We start from the raw sequence: 22099 nt of genomic DNA, 5'->3' as shown, positions 1-22099 counted from the left end.
TGTCTCTCTCTTTCTCTGTCAAATAAAAGATCTTTAAAAAAATTTAAAAAATTAAAAATACAGAGAAAGATGAAACAAATATAAGCTTATTTATAATGATCTTTTTTTGTCATTCTATAATTGTTTCATAGAATCAATTATTATCACATGTCCAAGTGACCAATCTATAATACAGTTCTGTCTCTGACACCCCAGCTCATCCTGGATGGTTTCTACCACCTTTCTGGGTATGTTCCAAGTTCCAGCAAAGCACCAGGATTGGGCCACATTTACTTCTCCAGCCTCAACTTGCCACCTCTTGCTCTTGAAAACTCTCTGTGTTATTGTTCCTGCTGTTCATTGTCCCTGGAATGTCCTACCTCCTATCTAACTCCATCTTTCCTTCATGGTTCAACACAGGAATTACTTCTTTCATGAAGGCTTTCCGATTTTTTTCTTTTTTTGATCACTGCTCTTGCTGTACTTATTTAAAATTATAACCTAAACTCTCCATTGTTTGAATCAGGCTTGGTTTGGTATTGCATTTTGCAAAAGCATCACAGCACAAGTCTGACCTGCAGAAAAAATTTTAAAACAATCTATGTCATTATTGCCGTCTCCTAAGACACTCCAAAGGGGATTCCATTTATAATACAGAGACAAAGTTTAAGAACAAAACCAAACCGCTCTCTCCCTATTTATCTTCCAGTGCCTGCTTCTTGGCTGCCCCTCATCTCTTCCTCTCTGCTCACCTCACCTGAGAATCTCTTTACACTCATGTTGCTGCCTCAAGTCTTTTCTTCTCTTTCTTTCCTCTGGATTTACTACTTTATTTTCTGCTAGTGGCTCTTAGCCCTTTCTGATGTAAATCCTTCGAGACTCTGTCATTTGCCAGCAAATCCTAGGTTACTAGGGTTACCCTAACAAAATTCACAGACTGGGCAGCTTGAAACACAGAATTTTATTTCCTCAAAGTTCTGGAGGCCAGGAGTCCAAGATCAGGTGTCAGCAGGTTTGGTTTCTCCCGAGGCCTCTCTCCTTGGCCCACCTTCTCACTGTGTCCTCACATGGTCTTTCTTTTGTGTGCATGCATCTCTGTGTTTTTTTTGTGTTCAAATTTCCTTTTCTTAGAAGGACACCAGTCAGATTGGATTAAGGTCCACACATATGACTCCCTTTAACCTTATACCTTTTTATAGACCCTACCTTCAAATACAGTCCCATGTGGAGGGAGTTAGGGCTTTAACATATGAATTTTGGGGAAACAATTCAGTACATCATACTGGGTAACTGAGGCTACCCAAGAAAGGTGGGGGAATCCAGGCTAACAAAGATAATACCCTGCTATTGGCCAGGCAGGGGCATAGGGTGGAATCAATGAAAGTTTGGGAGGTGCTCCATCTCTCTCTCTCCACAAAGTTAGGGAATATCTTTTTCTACTCAATTTTAAATCAAACGTTTTAAATCTATTTGGTGTTTCAGTAACATGACGGTACCAGTCCTCCCTGCCTGTGCTCATTTTTGGTGAGATCATCTAAAACCCTTTATCAAGGCCGTGAAAATTAATGAAAGGATATCTCATTTAGAATGGAGTTGGAGGCCAGCAGGGGGCGCTCTTGGGCCCTACCACGTGTTGTCAATTGCAGACCCAATAGGAAGAGCCGCACCGTGGGGTAAACATTTCTACCCCAGCTGGAGGAGGAGAGGCTTTCCTCCTGCCTCGGCAACAGCCCAGCCAATGAGAAAGAGTCACAATGCAGCCAACGAGAAGCCGCTATCCTTTAAACTCCCAGTTTAGGCCAATGGGCTTTTTGTTTATATCAGCCCTTCCAATTGCCCTCCTCTCTCCTTTGATCCGGGTGTTCTCCTGTGGTTTTGCCGTAGCGTGCTTACTCTGGATCGCAGTTCGCTGCTGTTTCAAAATCAGACCACGTTTTGCTGGTAAAATAACAGGCAGTTTTATTTTCTAAGGTTAACAAGGGTATGTGGTAGATAACTAATGCCGGATGTCAAGGACAAGAGCCAGAACAGGGAGCCCTGTGGTGCCTGTGAGTGAGCAGCACGACCATTGCGTTGCCTTTTTCTAATTAGATATAAGTAGCTGTCCTTTTTGTTCACCTTGGCACTTTTGCTCTTGAAGCAGTTTGATTTATATCCAATAATTACAAGCACTTCTCTGTATTCGATCTTTCTACATCCCTTTTCACGTTAAATTGGAAACTTTCCACAACATACCTTTAAAAATAGGAATATAACAAGGAGGATTTTCATTTTCTTTTTTTATTTTAGGTGGGCTCCCGGTATGGGGCTTGAACTCAAGGCCCAGCGATCAGGACTTGAGCTGAGATCCAGAGTTGGACACTTAACTGACTGAGCTACTCAGGCACCCCTAGTCTGTCTTGTCTTTCTCTCCCTTCCTCTCTCTCTCTTTATAAGATTTTATTTATTTATTTGTCAGAGAGGGCAAGAGAGCACAAGCAGGGGCAGAGGGAGAGGGAGAAGCAGCTTCCCCACTGAGCGGGGGGACCCCTGGGATCATGACCTGAGCCGAAGGCAAACACTTAATAGACTGAGCTACCCAGGCACCCAGATACTTTCTTATTTAAACAAATTAGAGCGGTTTTATCAGTCTGGAAACCTCATAGCTGGAAGTCTTAAATTCTTCCTACCAATTATACTGAAATGAAACTTGGTGTACAGTTACTTCATGTCCTTTTTAATAGTCTCCTTGTGGTTGAAGCAAATACCATCAAGGCTAGAGTCGTAAGCAAGCATCTTCTTTCTGTTCAGGTTTTGATGGGCACATCCTGAAAGGTCTTAGCCTGAAAATAAGGTGAATATGCGAGGCAGGAGCTTGCAGGGCAAGCCAGTCATGGTGGGGAAGAGGCAGGACAGCGCTCAGGCGTGGTCTCCCAGTCTGGTGGAGGAGTCCTGCGGTAAGTTTCTGGTGTTGTCCTGACCCTCCTCAGGGGCTCATTGCCTTACCACATGCTATGTAGAACTAATTCCAGCTGAAATCTGAGCCAGGTAAGTTTGAAATGTGAGAAAATTGCCATCCACTCAAGGTGTGGTTCCTTGATCAGAAGCATCACCTGTGAACCAGTTAGAAATGCAGATTCTCACTTCCCACCTGGATTTAATGAATCAGAAACCCTGGGGACCAGGCCCAGCAACCTGTATTTTACTAAGCTCTCCAGAAGCTTCTGATGCACGTTGAAGGATGAGACTACTGCTCTGTTTCCACCACCATCTATGCCAAGAAGCCACCAGACAGGCCCAGGTGCTGTTTAACTTTCCTAAACCAAATTGACTTAACAGCTGCCTCCTGGGTTCCAACCCAGGTTGACAGGATTTGAATTTCTCCAGGGTAGGAGGAAAGGACTGACCTATATCTTTAACTAGCATCCCAGGTACTTCTTGTTCTGAGGGAAGTTTGGAAGCCCTTAGTGTACAGCTGATGTCACTAGTCATCTGCTAGTCAGCTGCTGGGGTGAAAGTCTTCCTGTGGATCTAGCATTCAGAAAAGGGAAGAGAAGTAACATTTACTGAGCAAGGACTGTGGGCCAGCCACTGTTGTAGACATTTCGCATGCATTACTCCCTATTGATGTTTATAACAACCTTATGAGGTTGTTTGTGCTCAGAAAATCTAAGTCTTTACCCTAGGTTACTCAGTAAGAAGCAGGGCTTGGATTCACCCCCAGTACCCTTCTGTGTGACCTCCAGCATGGCCAGCTCCACTTTTCTCTGACGTGTCAAAGGTTTGCAGGACTTTCTTTTGTTTTTCTTCTCCTTTTTCACCTTTTTTTTTTTTTTTTAAAGATTTTATTTATTTATTTGAGAGAGACAGTGAGAGAGAGCATAAGCGAGGAGAAGGTCAGAGAGCGAAGCAGACTCCCCATGGAGCTGGGAGCCTGATGCGGGACTCGATCCCGGGACTCCGGGATCATGACCTGAGCCGAAGGCAGTCATCCAACCAACTGAGCCACCCAGGCATCCCTCCTTTTTCACCTTTTAATGAAATAAGATCCTCTATTCTGCAAATGCTTATGGGTTCCCTACTGTGTTCAAGGTATTGCGTTGTACACAGGGGTGTACAGTGTTTAAATGCAATTCAAGAAGCTCTCAGACAACAGAAGGCACTTGGAAGGTAGGGAGTTTGGTGGCTGGGAATGCAGGGTCAGGATGACCTTGGGATTGAGTGCTAGTCCTATCCCTTACTAGCTGTGTGAAGTTGGTTTTTGTTTGTTTTGGTTATTTTTTTGTTCTGTTTAAAACTTCATTTCCTCATTTGTGCAAAAAGGACACAGTAATGCCTCTGTCATAGTGGGCAACTCCTTGATCAAGGGACTGCACAGGTTGAGGACCCAGTAAATGACTCTTATTTGAAACTGTTATAATGAAACTGTTACTGTTTTTAGTTTATTATTGTTGCCAGCTGTAGTATATAAATTGGCCTCCACATTTCCTAAGAGTTGATATTTATATTTATAAAGTGACCCTAGTTTGGTTAAATATTACTGAAAAAACCCTAAATGTCATGTTCCTGTAATCATTTCCATGCCGCCCCCTCATCACCGCTACCTGCAGAACCCCAATCTTCCTCTTCCCAAATACATGACCTCCTTCCTCCTTTGGGAAAATATTTTGTTAAGGTGCTGAGCTGTGTACTGAGTATATAGGAGTTAAAGGAGATGTAGAAAATGAATGAAAATTAGCCTGTCTTTACTCAGGTGGCCACTCCAGCCTGGTGGTACTCTTTGGACCTCTTTCCGTTTGTATGTTGCCTCACAAACATTCTTTTCTCCGATGCAATACTTGGTATATGGTTCACGTTGGTCTCCGGTAAATTTTGCCAAAGCCACATGGGACCAATGTGCATAATTGCAAAGATTTGAGAGGTTTTTGATTAAAGGGGCAACTTAGACCCGTGGGAGGGATCTTGGTGGAGATGGTTGTTGGTTATGTTCTCCCAGTGCAGCACTTCTTGCACATAGGCCTGGATGGTTCTAGAACAGCCTTATAGAAAAGGATATTTATAATGTCCCTGTGGGTTTTTGTTTGTTTGTTTTTGGCCAGGAAAACGGGGGGGCAATGAATAACACAAGCCCACGGGTTTAGGGTCGTGTGGAAGGTTCCAGAAGGAAAAAAAGTGATAAAAGTGGTCTTGGTGATCTACAGTTTGAATTAAGTAACACTAAAGTCTCATAATTTTATTTGAAAATTTTAATCTGTGTTCATGTGAACTGTTAAGATACACTGATATAAAAGAAAAAAACCACAGGTGACTCTTGCAGGTCTGCACAAATAGCCTAGCCCTGGTCATCCATGTGAGTTCAGTTTCATTTCTTGCTGGCTTATACTATGTATTTTGAAGACAGGATTAAAGGAGAGGGGACACAAAGATAAGACAATAGTGGAGTATAAGCAAGTTGGTAGTATGAATCAAAAGTCATTAAAATGTCCATACTCTTAATATAAAAATTCAATTTGGGGTTAACTTAAGTTAATTTAGAATATGATTTTTTTAAAAAGCCATATACACATTATTCATTGCTATGTCACTTTACCCTAGTAGGGGTCAAAATTTGGAAGCAATCGATGCCCTATAACAAGGATGTGTTTAAATTTCTATTCAAGAAAACATTGTGTACCTTTAAAAAGAATGATTATGAAGATTATGTAGCAACGTAGAAAGTACTTAAAATGTCATGCCTTAAGGCAAATGAGCTGGAAATTACACCACCCAAATGAAAAAGATGGAAAGGAAGTATATCAAATGATAGCAGCTGTGTTTGGGTAATGGCATGATGGTAGTTATTTTCTCTTTTTCGCTCATGATTATTTTAATCAGTCTTCCAATTTTATAAATTGGAAAACCAATTAAAAATACCCAAATTAAAAAGCCAGTACTTAAAGCCAGAAAGAATGAAGTAGGGTTACTTTAAAGTTGGCTGTTCTGCAGGGAGCTTCATGAGGGATTTCACATGGGACAAAAATCACGAACAGTTACTGCAATTTGCAGGGGGTATGCATTTATTCTAAGAGTTGTGGGGTGGTTGGAAAGACAGTGGAATAATAGCAACAGAAACTAGACCCTCCCACCCCCAGCTGCTGGTAATTGAACGTAGGGCTTCAAGAAGCAATTTCTGCCCATTCAAACTGCAGCTCATCCCTGGAGACTACCCTGGGCAGACCATTGTGATGGTGATGGCGGGGATGTGGGCCAGCCTCCGCTACAGCTCCCTGAGGGTCAGGCGTTTGATGGAGGGCCTGGGCAGCTGTCTCGGCTTGGGGTTGCTGGTCATCAGAGACAGGGCAGTATGTGCAATGTTGACCCAGAGGTGAACAGTCCCCTTTCTCAGACCCACTCCCTGGAGGCAACAGTCCCTCATTAGGGTACAGTTTCTAATCCAAACAACCATTAATCTTTCTCAGGGTTAAAAGGCCAGGAAAGCAAGTTTTGCTCTCTATTTTGATACTGTACTTGTCTGTATTTTACAAAAGTAGACTGACTTCACTGACCACTGGAAAACACCCCACAGCTGTGTCCACAGCTATGCAGAAATGCCAAGCCCAGCACAGCCGTCTTGGTGCGCGGAGAAATGAGAAGACTACAAAACGAATAGGCTGTTTATTGTGGCACTTGACAAAAATCATAAACTTGATGTGCTTGAAACAAATCAGTATTGTATATCATAAAACAAGTTAGGGATACACATGTATTTTAAGTGAAAATTCCACCAAATGTATTTTTGTGAAAGTGATATTATACACTTTTGAATATTATTCTAATTTTTCTTGCCGTAGCAAGTAAATTAATCCATACAAATGCAGCTATAACCCCTAAGTACTTTTTCATCTTTTAAAGGTAATAAGAACTAGGATTTGACTTAGAAAAATATACCTGTTGTCTCAGATATATAAAAGTGTTTGGTTTAAAGAAATGGGCTGAATTTCTTCTCTCACACTCTTTTAATAGCTGGTTAGTCAAGAAACACCTCTTTTCCATATTCTGAAATTGTAAGGACCAACATGATGGGTATTAAGATAGAAAACATGAAGTCTTCCTAAATCTGTTTCTTCATGCCTGACCTTTAAATCCTTCCTCTACAGAGTCATCATCGGTATGAATACCAAACACTCCTCCTGGTGAGTCACATTTAGACATCTGGCTACTGGTAGTAAAGGCATCGAACATTTGAGATCGAGAATGCATCTTTGTGTCTCAAATTATTTTACATTTCCCAAACTCAAAATCACACAGTAAGGACTATGGGATACATAAAATCTAGGCATAGCATCTTCAAGCTGGAAGAGGCCTTGGTCTCTTGAGTAAAACTCAAGACAGACCAAGGGACTGGAGTGGAGCCCACAGCCCTTGACCCCTAACCTAATGTCATTCTAGTGATCACCTTGTAGAATATAAGGGTTCTGGATCTTGACTGGACTTTTTTGGGAGAGTGGGTTGATGGAGAGATGCATACATGTTTTTGCTGTGTCAAAGCTGTTTTGAGACCTTAACAACTTTTACTCAAGTTTCCTGAAGGATCTCAGATGACCAGAGAGTTTAGCTGTACTCTCAGTCACACAGCTTCTGCCTTCAAAACCCATGATACTCATGAAATGCTGGAGGGAATTTTAGCTAGTTATGGTCTGTAGGGTATAACTGAAATTCTGTTGGTACTGTCCTATGCTTGCCTTTTGGCCACTTGGTATAAATGATTTGAGTGTTCTGTAGGAATTAAAACTATACCCTAATGATATCATTTCTAAGTCAAAAATACATTCATGCATATAATAAACATAAACCAAATTTTTAACAGTGGCTGTCTTCTGGATGGTACAATATGAACAAATACTTTCTTTTTGTGTTTTTATCTGTATTACCAGTTTTTGGTACTGACCATATTTTATGTTTCTAGTTAGAGAAACCTATCAACATTATCTCAGTGTTATTTAAAAGATCTTAAGGAAATAACTTTATACAGATAAAGTGGGCCTGGCCAGGCTGACGGCAAGCAATACACTTCTCTTGCATTTTTAAAAGTCCTGATGTTATTATATATACATAACTTATTCGATTAAAACTTTAATTCAGTTTAAAACATGACTAAATCTCAAGTACACCGAGATCCAGATTTCCAAAGCTGGTGCAGGCAAAAAACATCAGTGTGGGAACCTTTATGAGGAGAAATGAGCTGTAGAAGTTTCTGGAGGCTGGGGATAGCAGGCAGACGACCATCCTTAGATTCTACTTGCAAGGCTGAAGTCTATAAACTGCAACACTGCTTGCTTTTGAATTAATTTATTCTGAGCACCAAACATATCTTTTCAAAGAGGGAATTACCATGTAGGATGTTAGTGTTTTTCTCAAAGGAACAATTTATTTGAGGATCAGTCTCTAATATTTTACCTCTTTGGGTCTGTTTTAATCCTTAAATATTAGTTACTAGTACTTTTATAAATTAAGATGAATCCAACCTAAAACAATGAGGTATAATTTTTCTGTTCTGCTGCCCCTTTATTTCTTTGGCTCTTTTAAAATCAGAAAATGTGCCTGTTGTAACATAGCCAAACAATATAGATGTTGATGAAATAAAAACAGGAAGTACAAAACAAAGTAACTATTTTCTCAATTCTCTGTACCCCAAATTCCATTTCTCCAGTGATAATTTTTAATATTTTGACATGTCTCCTTTTCTGTCTCTCTAGACATATATTTATATATAATTTAGTGAGTAAAAGTCAGACCATGCAAAGATATAATTGTTCTGCTTTTTTCCAGTTTAGTGGTATATCACAGGCATTTTTCCAATAGATTTATCTCATTCTTACTGATAGCACTATAGCATTCCATTATTTAATATACTGTGATTTATCTCTATACTATTAGTGACTATTTAGGTTCTTTCGTATTTTTTATTAGGAAATGTGCTGCCAGAAACATCCTTGACATACTTCTTAACATGCTTGTGCTAGTATTTCTAGAGGATAAATTTCTAGACTGGGGTTACTGGGCATAGGACATGTACATTTATGTTTTTGATAGATACTGAGTTTTTGCCCACTTGGTAAATAGAGCAGTGGCAATCTGTGGGGTTTGGGGCAGGAACATGGATCCTTAAAATCTAGCCCAAGGCCTGACATAGTGATCATTTTCCCACCGTTTTATGGAAGTAGCTTGACTTTGAGCACAGGGAATCTTTTGCAGGATAAGTTTGTATCACATCCAAACTGGCAACAGGTATGTTTTATGTGGAGTTGAAAAGACCGTTCTGGCTAGCTTGGCTTCTGTTGTTAGGACTGTGATGGCCAGTGGTAATTCTTTCAGTGAGAATGAAAATTAATATAGTTTCATTGAAGCTTCAAACAGAGCAGACAGATCCTCTTCTGACTGAGGGCGTGGTGCAAGCTTGGTGACCCTTTCCTGAAATAGGAAGCAAAAAGGATTTACCTAGGGTTTTGAAAAGATAGTTTGTTAAAGCTACTAGGTTATGTAAGTTAACTTGGCAGTAAGAAACTTGAGAATGGTCCTATCTTTAAAAATCCTGTTTCTTGTTTGCTTCATGCTGGCTGGTCCCCCAACTCAGAAGTTTATCAAGTGACTCCACTTTCCCACAAAGCTTTCAAAAGCCATTGCTTTTGCCTTATGTTCAGAAGCCAGTAGCCTTCTGCCCAAAGTACAAAACCTAATGAACTTCGGGTACAATGCAATACTGACCAAACTCCACTGGAACTGGACAGCAGCCTCGGCCAGGGGAGGGTCTCTGTGCAGAAACCACTGTCCCAGGCACAGCAGGTGCTGCCAAGGAAATAGAACTGGGTTGTCCTTCACTTTAAAGACAAAGTATTTTGCTTGGACTCAAGGTATATTCAAAAAGACTTCATTAGGACATCATCTTTCAGGCTGCGGACAATAAGTGACTAATTTTTAATATGAACTAAGATTTTATTTCTACCTTCCTAAATAAATTCAGGGACTTGCTCAATTTCTCCTGTTAGTGAGTAAAATCAGCAAAGATGGCACACCCCCTTGCAATGTATACCCCCAGCAGGGTCTCCTTAATCCCAGTGGGACAGAAGATTAAAAGATACCATAATGACTAACCTGTGTCCAAATTTCTGGGCCTAAATGAAATTAAGGTATATGCCAGAGTTTGGGTTCCATTCTCTTGGGTCTCTTGGTTTGTTTTCTTAGGATAAGTACTTGTGTGGGAGCAAAGCTGGTAGGTGAGGCAACTCCATGAGGGCAGGGCTGTGCCCACTCTTCATGCCCAGTGCCTGTTAGAGTGCTTGACAGTTCTTTCTCAAATTAATGAAAATGGTGGTGGTGGTGGGGGGATATCGGCATCTCAAAATTCCTATCATCAAGACAGAACTGACTCCACCTGCCTCCCATTTTTCTCATCACAGCAGTGACACCCAGTCACTCAGGGAGAAACCTAGGAGTCCTCTTGATTCCTTTTTCCCTTCTCTAATCCACCAGCAAATTTGTCAGATCTACCTCCAAAGTCAATCCCCAATATGACCACTTATTACCTCCTGTTCCACCACACCCAAGTCTCAGTCATCCTGACTCCAGCCTCCAAAAGTCTGTTTCCACTTTTGCTCTACTCTCTCCCCTTTAAGGCAATTTCCATACAGCCCAGAGTGATAACTTCCCTCCAGTATAAATTTGTTCATATCATTACTTGCTTAAATGCTCTCTTGGGGCTTCCCATTGCAATGACAAGACCATGGCCTCCAATGCCACTCTGTTCCTGCCTTGCTGCTCACCCCAGTGCTGATTATTCTCCCAACAGTTCATCTCAGTTAATCCCACCATCCCCTCTCAGTCCCACAAAAATGCTCATCTTCACCCTGTCTCAGGTCCTTTTCCCTTTGCCTGGAGCGCTTCTCCCACATCTCTTCTCCTAGATCTTAACATGGCTGCCTTCACCTCTAGTCAGAAACCTCTGTCACCACCCTTGCCGGAGTTCCTGCCACACTGTCCCAGGTGAAATCACTATCCCATTACCCAGGTTTCCCTTCATACCACTAATCATTATCTGAAATGATTTCATTTTTATCTTATTTGTATATTTGATTAGATGCCCGTTGTCTGTCTGTCACTAGAATGTAAGCTCCTTGAGGGAATGAAGAGATTTCATTTTCTTCCTTCCTGTATCCCATTCAATGCATGGTATATAGTAGGACCTCAGTAAGTATTTTTAAGGTAAAAGGAAGAATAAAAATAGGATGTATTAAAAAATTAACTCAAAAATTAGGCCTAAATGTAAAGACTTAAATCTAAGAGCTAAAATTAAAACTCTAACTAAAAACTAAAACTCTAAAAACTAAAACTAAAACAGGAAAATTTCATGTTAGATTTGGCAATAATTTCTTGGATATGACACCAAAAGCACAGGCAATTAAAAAAATAGGTAAATTGGACTACATCAAAATTTAAAACTTTTATGCATCAAAGGACACTCTTGAGGGTTGAAAAGACAACTCAATAAGCAAAGTATTAGCAAATTATAGATCTGATAAGGGGTTAATAGCTAGAATATATAAATAATTACTACAACTCAACAGCAGAAATCCCCAAACAAACCAGCTAGAAATTAGGCAAAAGACTTGAGTAGATATTTCTTGAATGAAGATATATAGCCAGTAAGCACATAAAAGATGTTCAACATCTTTAGTCATTAGCAAAATGCAATTCAAAACCACAATGAGTTCTCACTTCCCATCATCAGGACAGTTATGCAAAAAATGGAAAATAAGAAATCTTGGTGAAGATGTGGAGAAATTGGAACCCTCATGCATTGTTGATGGGAATGTAAAATGATGCAGCCTCTATGGAAAACAGTTTCGCTGTTCCTCAAAAAGATAGAGAATTACACTATGATCCTATAATTTTATTTAGGTATATAATCAACCCAGTGTTCATTGTATCCCTATTTATAATAGCCAGAGGGTGGAAACAACTCAAGTGTCCTTCTGCAGATGAAGGGATAAGCAACAGGTGGCATATCCATGCAATGGAATATTACTCAGCCATAATAAGGAATGAAATTCAGACACATCAAAGATTGACGCTAAGTGAAAACATTATGCAGACACAAAAGGGCAAATGTTTGATTCCTCTTACATGAGGTAACTGCAATAGATACATTCACAGAGACAAAGGATAGAATAGAGTTTATCAGGGGCTGGGAAAGGAGAGTTATTATTTCACCATTAAGCAATAAAGTAGAGCTTCTATTCGAAATGATTAAAAAGTTATGAAAATGCATAGTAGTGATAGTTGCTCAACACTAAGTGTACTTAGTGGCACTGAACTGTACACTTAAAAATGGTTGGAATAGTAAGTTTTATGTTAAGTATATTTTACCATGATTAAAAAAATAATTAAGAAGGATGGATGGACAGATGGGAGAAGGATGGCGGGACATGCTGATGAGTACGGGTAAAGCCAAAGTAAATATTTACTCTGCAGCAGATCTTCAGAGACTCTAAAGAATTTTGAAAATCCATAGCAAGGCAGAGACTTGTTCATGGTGGCGTACATCTGTGTTGGCGGCAGAGTCGAGGACTGAAGTTCAGCATTGGCTATGGCTGACAATTCCTGCCACACTGTTCCGTTTATAACAAGAATCTTCTCTGAGCTCAGAGGCCCTTAACACGATCCTGTCCATCTTTGGTGAAGTTGAGGAGTCTCAGAAGTACTCGAGGCCAAACTGATCTGAGTTTCTCCCTCACATATCTACTACCCCGCGATAGGTTGGATGAGGACATAAAGTTTGTGATCTCTCCCCACTCACATCCTCTAGGCCATATAAAAGCTAAACTCCCTGAAATTAAGATGTGTTCAGCAATGCGCTATTATTTATAGATGTGTAAGACCGAAGGACAACTGATTAACATGGGCACTGAAATAAATCCTCACTACTGCTTTTAGCACATTCATAAAATAACATTTCGGCTGGCCTGTCAGCCAGGGAGTGGAAGTGCTCATTTTGGTAGACAGCTCTCCTCAGAAATGAAATGTTTTGATTTGAAATGTAAATGTTTTTTTCCAGAGGTTTCAGAAACCCCACTTGGAAGATTAATTTATTCTTGCCTGCTCCCCTTGCAGCCTGGCTATGGCGGTTGGAAGCCTCCGTACACAGGGCTGCTGTTTGCTGCCACCGGTATGGGATGTGGTGTTTGGTCAAGAATACTGGCCTGCTTGTTCCTTCCAGAGAAAACCGATCTCTCCTTGCTGAACATAAAAGAAGCTTTATCAAATGTTGACTATGTAAATAATCTTTCTGGCAATATTCTTCGCAGCAACCAGTCTATTCCTCTCATGACCTTAAATCCTGTAGATACTAATAAATGAAGATTAGCCTGCTGCGGGTGTAAAACTCTAAAGTTGCCATAGCGTTCCTGTAAAATGTTCACTGCTGCCAAAAACACCAAACAAAAAACCCATAATCATTCTTCATCTGCAAAACAGGCTTATGGTGGAGATCCCTCCGGAAGTCCTGTGAATCCCCTGCCCTCTCCGTATATGGAAACACGGACTCAACTCCATGGACTCCAAAATGGAACTAGTGCTAGTCTATTAAAATTACGTCTCTCCCGAGGCGCCTGGGTGGCTCAGTGGATTAAGCCGCTGCCTTCGGCTCAGGTCATGATCTCAGTGTCCTGGGATCGAGTCCCGCATTGGGCTCTTTGCTCAGTGGGAGCCTGCTTCTCTCTCTCTCTCTCTGCCTGACTCTCCGCTGACTTGTGATCTCTCTGTCAAATAAATAAATAAAATCTTTAAAAAAAAAAAATTACGTCTCTCCCCATCACAGACACGTGATGGAAAAGGCAGCATTTGTGTTGGGGCTGCCTCTTGAATACGGCGTGAGGAGATCCTGGCCTCCTCTACAGACAGGACTTGTATGCAAAAGATCCAGTTTACCTTGCATCTTTTGTGAAACTAAGAAATTAGTTTTGTCTAATTAAGGGTTTGCCCTCTGTGATTTCTCCCGTATGATACATGCCCTGAGGCATTCAGTATGATACCTAATTAGCTCGCTGTGTTAGCGGATGGTCTCAAATGTTAATCTGGATCTGTTGCTTTCTGGAACAGTGTCTGAAAGTAAAAGACTGAGTGCAGTAGAATTTAAACAGCAAACACTTGCCAACATGTGCCAATGGCTGGAAGATGCGTTGCCACTAGCAATGAAATAGCCAAGAATATCACACAGTTTTAGCCGAAAATCACGGCTACCATCCCTGCAGGTTGACAAACACACACTCCTGAGGCAGCAGAACTTTCCCGAACCCCTCCTGCAGAACGGACACTATCACTGGAACTGTGCTGTCAGAGCCAAAGGCCATGTCAAAACTGTGGCGATCACTTGGTCTCAGGCTTTCATGGCTTTTTGTCATTAGATGGGCCCTATTAAGTGTAAGGAAACTCTGAAAAAGTTACCACCATCCAGCTATTATGTTCATCTGCACAGAAGACTTTGGAAGAGAGAGGGCTGCAGGTATGTGTCCATTAGACACATTTCCTAGCCTGTGCTTGGTGCAGTTGAGGATGGGTGAGCAAAACATGTCTCTGTACTCATGGAATTCACAGCCTAGTAGGTTTGGATAAAATAACTGTGTTGATCGTATCTTTTGGCTATTTAGTCTCTTGGACTGTTGCTTAGAACTAAGCATTTGTGAGTTAGCCTAAGTGCTCAGCTACACTTAGAGACGTTTCTTTTTCTCATTTATTTATATTTTATTTTACTTTATTTATTTTTAAAGATTTTATTTATTTATTTGACAGAGAGGGACACCATGTGAGAGGGAACACCAGCAGGGGGAGAGGGAGAGAGAAAAGCAGGCTTTCTGCCAAGCAGGGAGCCCAGTGCTGAGCTCCATCCCAGGAGCCTGGGATCATGACCTGAGCTGAAGGCAGACTCTTAACGACTGAGCTGCCCAGGTGCTCCTCATTTATATTTTTAGATGCAGCTGAGGCCACTGGGTTGTGGTCTAAGTCAGGGAACTTTTGGAATGCTGGCCCATGGGCCATGTTTGGTTTGTACAGTGGGTAATCAGGGAATACAATACAAACATCCATAGTGTTGATTTCTGTCGGAAATTAGAAATTCTACCAATTGGATTTTTTTTTTTTTTTTTTTGGATTTCAAACTCAGCGTGGGGACCTGAATTTCGGTGTGGGGGGGGAGGGATAATGCATTGTAGCTGAAAAGGCACTCATGCAATAAGATGGATTGGGAACTTCCCAGTTCACCAAAGTTCCATCACTCCCTGCTGCTTTAAATTACTTTGTTCATTGTTATTACCTACCTCCCTCCTAGGACATGTGAGTCTGTTGACCCAGTCTGTACTAGTATCAACTTATGTGAGTGGTGAGGTCTTCAGCATTCTAAGCAGTTGCCAAGCGGAGAAGAAGCTAGTGTGAGGCCTGTGTTTAACTAGAGTGGGATGAGGGAAAAGCACTCACAGTAAGCAGGGGGGAGTCTGTGCAGGGTGGATAGTCTAGTTGTTAACTCTGTTTCAGAGTCAGCAATAGATCCGTGTTTGCCTTAACTTTGGGTAGAAGTGCCTTGCCCTCGTATCCTTACAGTGTTTAAGTGATCCATGTCTTTCCCATTTTAGACAGGGGGACTAAATGAGCACTCTGGGCATGGTGAGCATGGTGTGGTCCAAAACCCGAGAGCTTGTGGCTCTGGCTCTATTTTATGGTGAGTTACAGTGAACGGGGTCTTAGCCTATTAGATTCTGATACAGCACAAGGGTATCTGATCAAAATGTGAGAGAGGTGCAATGGGAAGGTAAATTCTCCGCATAAGAAACTTCGAGGGGAATCTCTACATCTATTAGATTCTACCTAATCAAGGTTGGCAGCTCAGTTTAAATTCTTAAGCAACATTTAAATAAGACCTAAAGTGACACAGATAGGTATATATGTGTATAAAATAGACTCTCCCAGATACATTAAAAAGTGATTTTGTAATAATATTGATTTAAAAGCTATGCCTATTTTTCCACAAAATAGTAGGAATTTATAATGTTTATAATATAAAATAATATTAGTGGTCCTTTTGGAACAGCTTCAGGTGGTTTTATAGAAGACTTCTAAAAGAGCAGGGCGCCTGGGTGGCTCAGTGGGTTAAGCCGCTGCCTTCGGCTCAGGTCATGATCTCGGGGTCCTGGGATCGAGTCCCGCATCGGGCTCTCTGCTCGGCAGGAGCCTGCTTCCTCCTCTCTCTCTCTCTGCCTGCCTCTCTGCCTACTCGTAATCTCTCTCTGTCAAATAAATAAATAAAATCTTTAAAAAAAATAAAATAAAAAAAAAATAAAAGAGCAGAACTGGTAAAAAGGGAAATTTTGCCATACCTCAAGACAAATGTGATTGCTTTTGCCTTGAGTTTTTATAAAAGATACTTACAGTTATATCATAAAAGTTCAAAAAAAGCCAGTTTTATGGAAGAATATAAAGGTGGGGGAGCCTGGCCTCTTCCTGCAGGAGAAGAGAAGAGCTACTGTCTGGTGTGGGGGGACCTGAAAGCTGCTGGAGGACCTCTGGGTTTTCCTTTCCCCCAAGACACCCCAAATGGACCATGTTTTCCCAGCAGCTTTGTGCTTCTCGGAAGGGAGTGATGACACGCTACATCTCTTACCTGGGGCAGCGTTCCTTTCACTAATGCAGGGATATCGGCCTTGGAGTAACCAATGGCAGCTAGGCCATCATCAACATCCAGATCGAATAAGAATTTCCGGAGTGTGTCTGCCAAAATAGGCCCAGCATCTGGGATCCTGGCAGTGCGGGTGTCAGCTCCTAGAAGACACAAAGTGCTGACTGTAGAGAGAGAGAGGGTGTCATTCAGTCACAAGATAGCTGAATATATAACCTGCTGCTTCCCTACCACCAAGGACAAGAGCACTGCTGTGCCTCCACATGGAGGCCAGCCCAGCGACCAACCCCACGGAACACAGATGGGCCAGGCCAGCCTGCAGAACCCCGAGGTCCTCTGTAGAGAAGTTGGCTGAGGCTGAGCTTGCTTTCACATTTGCAATGGTTTGCTCGCCCCTGGTGTGGTGGGAAGAAAAGGAACTCAGCCAAGCAAAGAAGCACAGGGAGGAGACCGAAAAAGAAGGCTGGTGTTTGGATGAGGAGGAAGGAGCACTTATAGGAGAAAGCACAGCTTATGTAACTTTCAAGGCCTGGAATTTGCTGACATCTAGAGGTATATGTGTTCAGTGTCTTTTCTCACAGCAACATCTTAGGAGAACACCAACCCCTTGCAAACACCTTATGAGGCAAGGACATAGAGGTAGAAAAGCTCCAACATTGCCCCAAAGGAGGAAAACTACAAAAAGGGATTACGTGTGGCAAGGGAAGGAAGCATTTCCTTTCTATAGCTATAAAACTTCTTATTTTGGGCCGCATTGCCAAAGGGCAAGGCGGGTTCTTCTAAGTAAATATTGCAGAACTAGTCAGACAGAACTAAGAACATAAAGACTCTCAGAAAACAGTATTTACTCTGTAGGTAATAATGATGTTGGTGAAGGGAAAAGGAGGTTGCCAAGGGGTGGAAATCTGGACACAATTAGTAATCGATACATGAAATCTTTAGAGACATCAGTGTGGAAGAGCTAGGGGTGCTGGCCTCAGGCAGGGCAGCAGTGAGAGCCCCCAGACCTGTAGCTCTCCAGCCCTTCAGCTGTTCTGGTCGAACACATTCACTGCCAGGAAGTGAAGCCCTTGACAAACAAATGTGGCGTAAGTCCTTATCCCAAACGCGTCATGTTGAGTCTAAGCCGCCTTTCTCTGTATTGTTCAAAAAGAGACTAGAATGTATAGTGTATGTCCCTACTGAAGCACCCTATTCAATTAGTTTTAACTTTTTTCTTCTATGACAGCAAAAGCTGTTTTAGTAATCCAGGAAAAGGTTTAAATAGAACCCGATATGAGACTAGTTGGCAGAGCGGCTGGATGGAAGGTAAACCTTGCCTGACAAGACCAGTCTGTATTACACGGTGGCAGCTGAAATACGGATTAGGTGGAAAGGTGACACACGATACAAGGTTTGTGAGGTTTTTATGTTCCTGGGATTGCTGCCATAAAACACACCATCAAAGACTCTGGGTTTTCCTGTGAAGTGTTTCGAAAAAAGAGAGGGTAGGAAAGAGAGTAAGTTGGTATAGAGCTGAGAAAACCCAAAATTACGTTGGGAGTTAAAATATTTAATGGCTAAGTATGGGGGCGCCTGGGTGGCTCAGTGGGTTAGGCCTCTGCCTTCGGCTTGGGTCATGATCTCAGGGTCCTGGGATCGGGTCCCGCATCGGGCTCTCTGCTCAGCAGTAAGCCTGCTTCCCCTTCTCTCTGCCTGCCTCTCTGCCTGCTTGTGATCTCTCTCTCTCTCTCTGTGAAATAAAAAATCTAAAAAAAAAAAAAAATTTAATGGCTGAGTATGGAATCACAGTAAACAAATCTTCCTATGCAAGGGAGAAGAGTTGGTGGGTTCTTCTACCCTGAGTTTTGTCTACTGGAGGAATTGCTTTCTCCGTAACATTGTTGGTTGCCTGGAATTTTATTCTCTAAGACTTTCTCATTTCCCATACTCAAGCCTACTATTTGGGCTCCTTCCTACTTGCCACTGCATATTTACCAGGCATCTATCTGAGTGCCCAAAATGGCTAGAAAACACCCCCGATCCAAAAGGGAAAGGGACAGAAGATCCTTGGTAAGGTGGGCACCGTATTTCCAGCAGCCCATGCTGGGACATCGAGCCGCTGCTCTGCTTCTCTACCCTGGACTTCTCTCATTACCATTCCCTGCTCAGCCCAGCACCCGGAACTCTACGGAAGCACACCCATCAGTGTGCGACGTGAAGGTGAAGCCGGGCACATGGAAGGAGTCTGGGTCATGCCTATCTTCTTGGAAATAACCTCTCCAACGGCTAGTGCTAGAAAAGCATAACGAAGTTTCTTTTTAGCTTTTCCCTTCCTACTCTGAACATAAGTATGAGCATAGAATGTTTGGAAAATTAATCAAATTCTCAAAGTCTACTTGAAAGAGTTCCCATCTTAGAAAAATACCCCAAATTTTTACTTAACATTGAAGCTAGGCTGCATATAATTTTATTGCTTGTGAGATTCAGAAAGCACTGTGGGTGTCTTGTTATAGATATTATTTATTCTACAGAGCAGCAAAACAAATTCTTCTTTTGGGATCCTTTTATGAAGTTTCTGGTGGTTTAGATTTTCTATAATTGGGAATGTACTGTTACTTCCTGAAACAAGATTCTTTTTATTACCTATTAAATGTAGCAAAAGGCACTTGCAATATTAATATTACATAAAGAGTTTCATGTTCCTTAGGGATGAAAACAAGATAAATAGCATTACTACAACCTTAACATAAGCAATATTTGGTTCCATTTCATTGTTAATAGACTATTAGAAGCAAAATTAGAGAATTTTAGTGCTAGATAGGACTTTAGGCAGGTCACTCACATTTTATTATTAAACTTTCAGAGAAACTTTATGGCTATTATTATCCTTTACAGTTTATCTGCAGAAGCAACCTTACAAAATGCTCCCCATAATGCAGGTCACAGATTCATGAATGTTGGTTCGTACCCAATATCTCTGCCGTTTCCAGGTGCCGTTCAGGAGACATCTGTGCTGTGAAAGTGAATACTGCTGGGGAGGTGAGTACCACAGAAAGGCCATGAGGCTGAAGAGAAACAAAATGTGGTGACCACTGGGGCAAAGTTGGGTCTTCAGCCTGCATATTCTAGATACTGAATTACTTTACCCTATACTCCAAGCAATCAAGAATTGACAAATAGACATAACAAATACATTTATGGCAGCTGCAAAGAACATGAAATGTAAATAAAGAATTTGTTATGATTTTACCACCAGTGGGTGATCCACATTATAATCCTTTGCTTTATATGTCTTCACTAAGCCTGAAATTGGGTAAGACATTCCATGGCTAGAAAAGAAAGAAAGTCCTTATGTTGACATATAGCTATCAGAAATTCAAAGTAACAAAACAAACATACTTTTATGGGAGAGCCCTTCACAGTCTATTTACAAAAGAGTTATCTCACAAAGTGATACATTCTCTTTTCTTTGATACAACAATATATTCTTGCATTGGACATTTTGTGTATTCGCTAACAAAACCTCTGAAATGTTCAAATTTAAATGCTTGTAGAATTGTAGGTCAAATGCAGAAATTGCTTCCCAAACACATTGATTAACTTGATGATCTTGAAGAAATTGAGAATGTACTTTGAAGTTTCAGCCCCTGCACAGCTGACGATGGGTGGGAGTCTTAAGAGCCAAGATGTGCTGTGTTAGACATGCAAGCTTGACCCTCCAGTGATCTGTCCCATCGATAATTGATACATCTTTTCAAATGTTACATACTAATAGAGTTGACTCATAAATGATTATTGTAGTCTGAAAGGCTATCAAGAAAAGGCATCATGGTTTTTATTTGTGGGGTTTGATTTGTTTTGATGAAAAAACACTTTTTATATACTCTTGAATTCTTGGTGAACAAACAGGACTAATTTAGTTTACTAGATGACCCGGAAGATATATCTTGTGAGAAACTTATGTATTTATAATTAATATGTTGTAAATGAAATGTTTACAATAGTAAAATGGTCCATAAGTCTTTTTCTGTGGGTTACTCGATGACTTTGGGCTTATTCAGCAAAAGACTTAACATTTCATAGGAAGACCAGGTATTTTGGTGAATGGTATAAGGAATACCAAGAAGGTATCCCTTGCCTATCCCTTTTGTGAGATGGATCAGAAGCTGTTGGTTCTCTGAATTGCTATTTGGGAATATGCTTGACCTTTCTTGGGCTTCACAGTTTGTGGAAAATTATTGCTTAGTGTGCTTTCATGATGTGAAAGGGTTCATGTAGCTTTCAAAAGTAACTTTCTAACGATATCCAATATCTTAGTTTGATTTCTTTTAAGAGTTGTGTATGTTCTTTGTAAAAATTAGAATGGTCCACAATCCTGTTTCTTCAAGATAACCATTATACAATGTTTCTTCTAGTCTTATCATGCAATCTTCAATTTATGATCATATGTGCATACAGTTTCAAACATTGCTTTGGTTACTTAATATTCTTTTTTAAAAAAAGATTATTTATTTATTTATTTGATAGAGAGAGAGATCACAAGTAGGCAGAGAGGCAGGGGGAAGCAGATTCCCCACTGAGCAGAAAGCCCGATGAGGGGCTCCATCCCAGGACCCTGAGATTGTGACCTAAGCCAAAGGCAGAAGATTAACCCATTGAGCCACCCAGGTGCCCCTACCTAATATTCTTTACAAACATTTTCCCATATAATTTTCTATTATTCTAAAACATTTTTATTTATTTTTTAAAAGATTTTGTTTGACAGAGAAGGATCACAAGTAGGCAGAGAGGCAGGCAGAGAGAGAGAAGGGGAAGCAGTCTCCATGCTGAGCAGAGAGCCCCATGTGTTGCTTGATCCCAGGACCCTGAGATCATGACCTGAGGCTTAACTCACTGAGCCACCCAGGTGCCCCTAAAACACTATTTTTAATAGCCATATTTATTCTTTGTGTACTGCACTTCAGTTAACCATTCCCAAACTGTTGGAAATTAGATTGTTTCTAAAATTTTCAATTATACATACCACTTAGGTGACTATCCTTATAAAGAAATTCTTTGATCATATGATGATGATTTCTTTTGTCTACATTCATAGAACTAAAATTAGTGGGCCCAAGGATATAAACATTTTTCAGGCTCTTGGGAGGTTTTGCTTCCTTGCTTTTTATTTTATTATTTATTTATTTCTTAAGATTTATTTATTTACTTGAGAGAGAGAGAACTAGCAGGAGGGACAGAGGGAGAAGGGGAGAGAATCCTAAGCAGACTCTGCACTGAGTGTGGAGCCCAACACAGGACTTGATTCCACGACTCTGAGGTCATGACCAGACTCAAAACCAAGAGTTGGTTTTGTGCCAACTACAAAGCAGGTGAGTGGGGTGCCTGTGGCACCCCACTCACCTGTTTTTTAGAAAGGTGTTTTCAATCTGTGCTCTCAGCAGCCAAGTTTTGGGGTGACTC

At 41.1% G+C, this 22099-nt stretch overlaps 1 protein-coding gene and 1 long non-coding RNA gene across 7 annotated transcripts in view; one reads left to right on the top strand and one right to left on the bottom strand.

Annotated features, from left to right (window-relative positions):
- Positions 1 to 1833: 1833 nt before the first annotated feature.
- On the top strand, positions 1834 to 13587 carry LOC116574852. Its single transcript, XR_004279521.1, has 3 exons — positions 1834 to 2027; positions 2770 to 2915; positions 13105 to 13587. It is a non-coding gene; the product is annotated as an uncharacterized LOC116574852 (long non-coding RNA).
- The window catches only part of ADHFE1 (alcohol dehydrogenase iron containing 1), a 39296-nt gene continuing 20067 nt past the window's right edge, over positions 2871 to 22099 (bottom strand). For 5 of the 6 annotated variants that reach the window (XM_032315709.1, XM_032315714.1, XM_032315711.1 and 2 more), the window contains 4 exons: positions 19890 to 19968; positions 19608 to 19704; positions 16643 to 16800; positions 2871 to 3071 (listed from right to left, as the gene is read on the bottom strand). In XM_032315709.1, the coding sequence (XP_032171600.1) occupies positions 2961 to 3071; positions 16643 to 16800; positions 19608 to 19704; positions 19890 to 19968 (445 nt within the window). In that variant the 3' untranslated portion in view covers positions 2871 to 2960. Of the gene's footprint in view, positions 3072 to 8613; positions 9409 to 16642; positions 16801 to 19607; positions 19705 to 19889; positions 19969 to 22099 lie in introns of those variants that run through there. The other variant, XM_032315710.1, reaches the window with a different exon arrangement.

Source organism: Mustela erminea, chromosome 16 (assembly GCF_009829155.1).
Source record: "Mustela erminea isolate mMusErm1 chromosome 16, mMusErm1.Pri, whole genome shotgun sequence".
Classification (NCBI taxonomy): domain Eukaryota; kingdom Metazoa; phylum Chordata; class Mammalia; order Carnivora; family Mustelidae; genus Mustela; species Mustela erminea.
The sequence above is the reverse complement of the archived record's forward strand: the minus strand, read 5'-3'. Positions and strand labels throughout refer to the sequence as shown.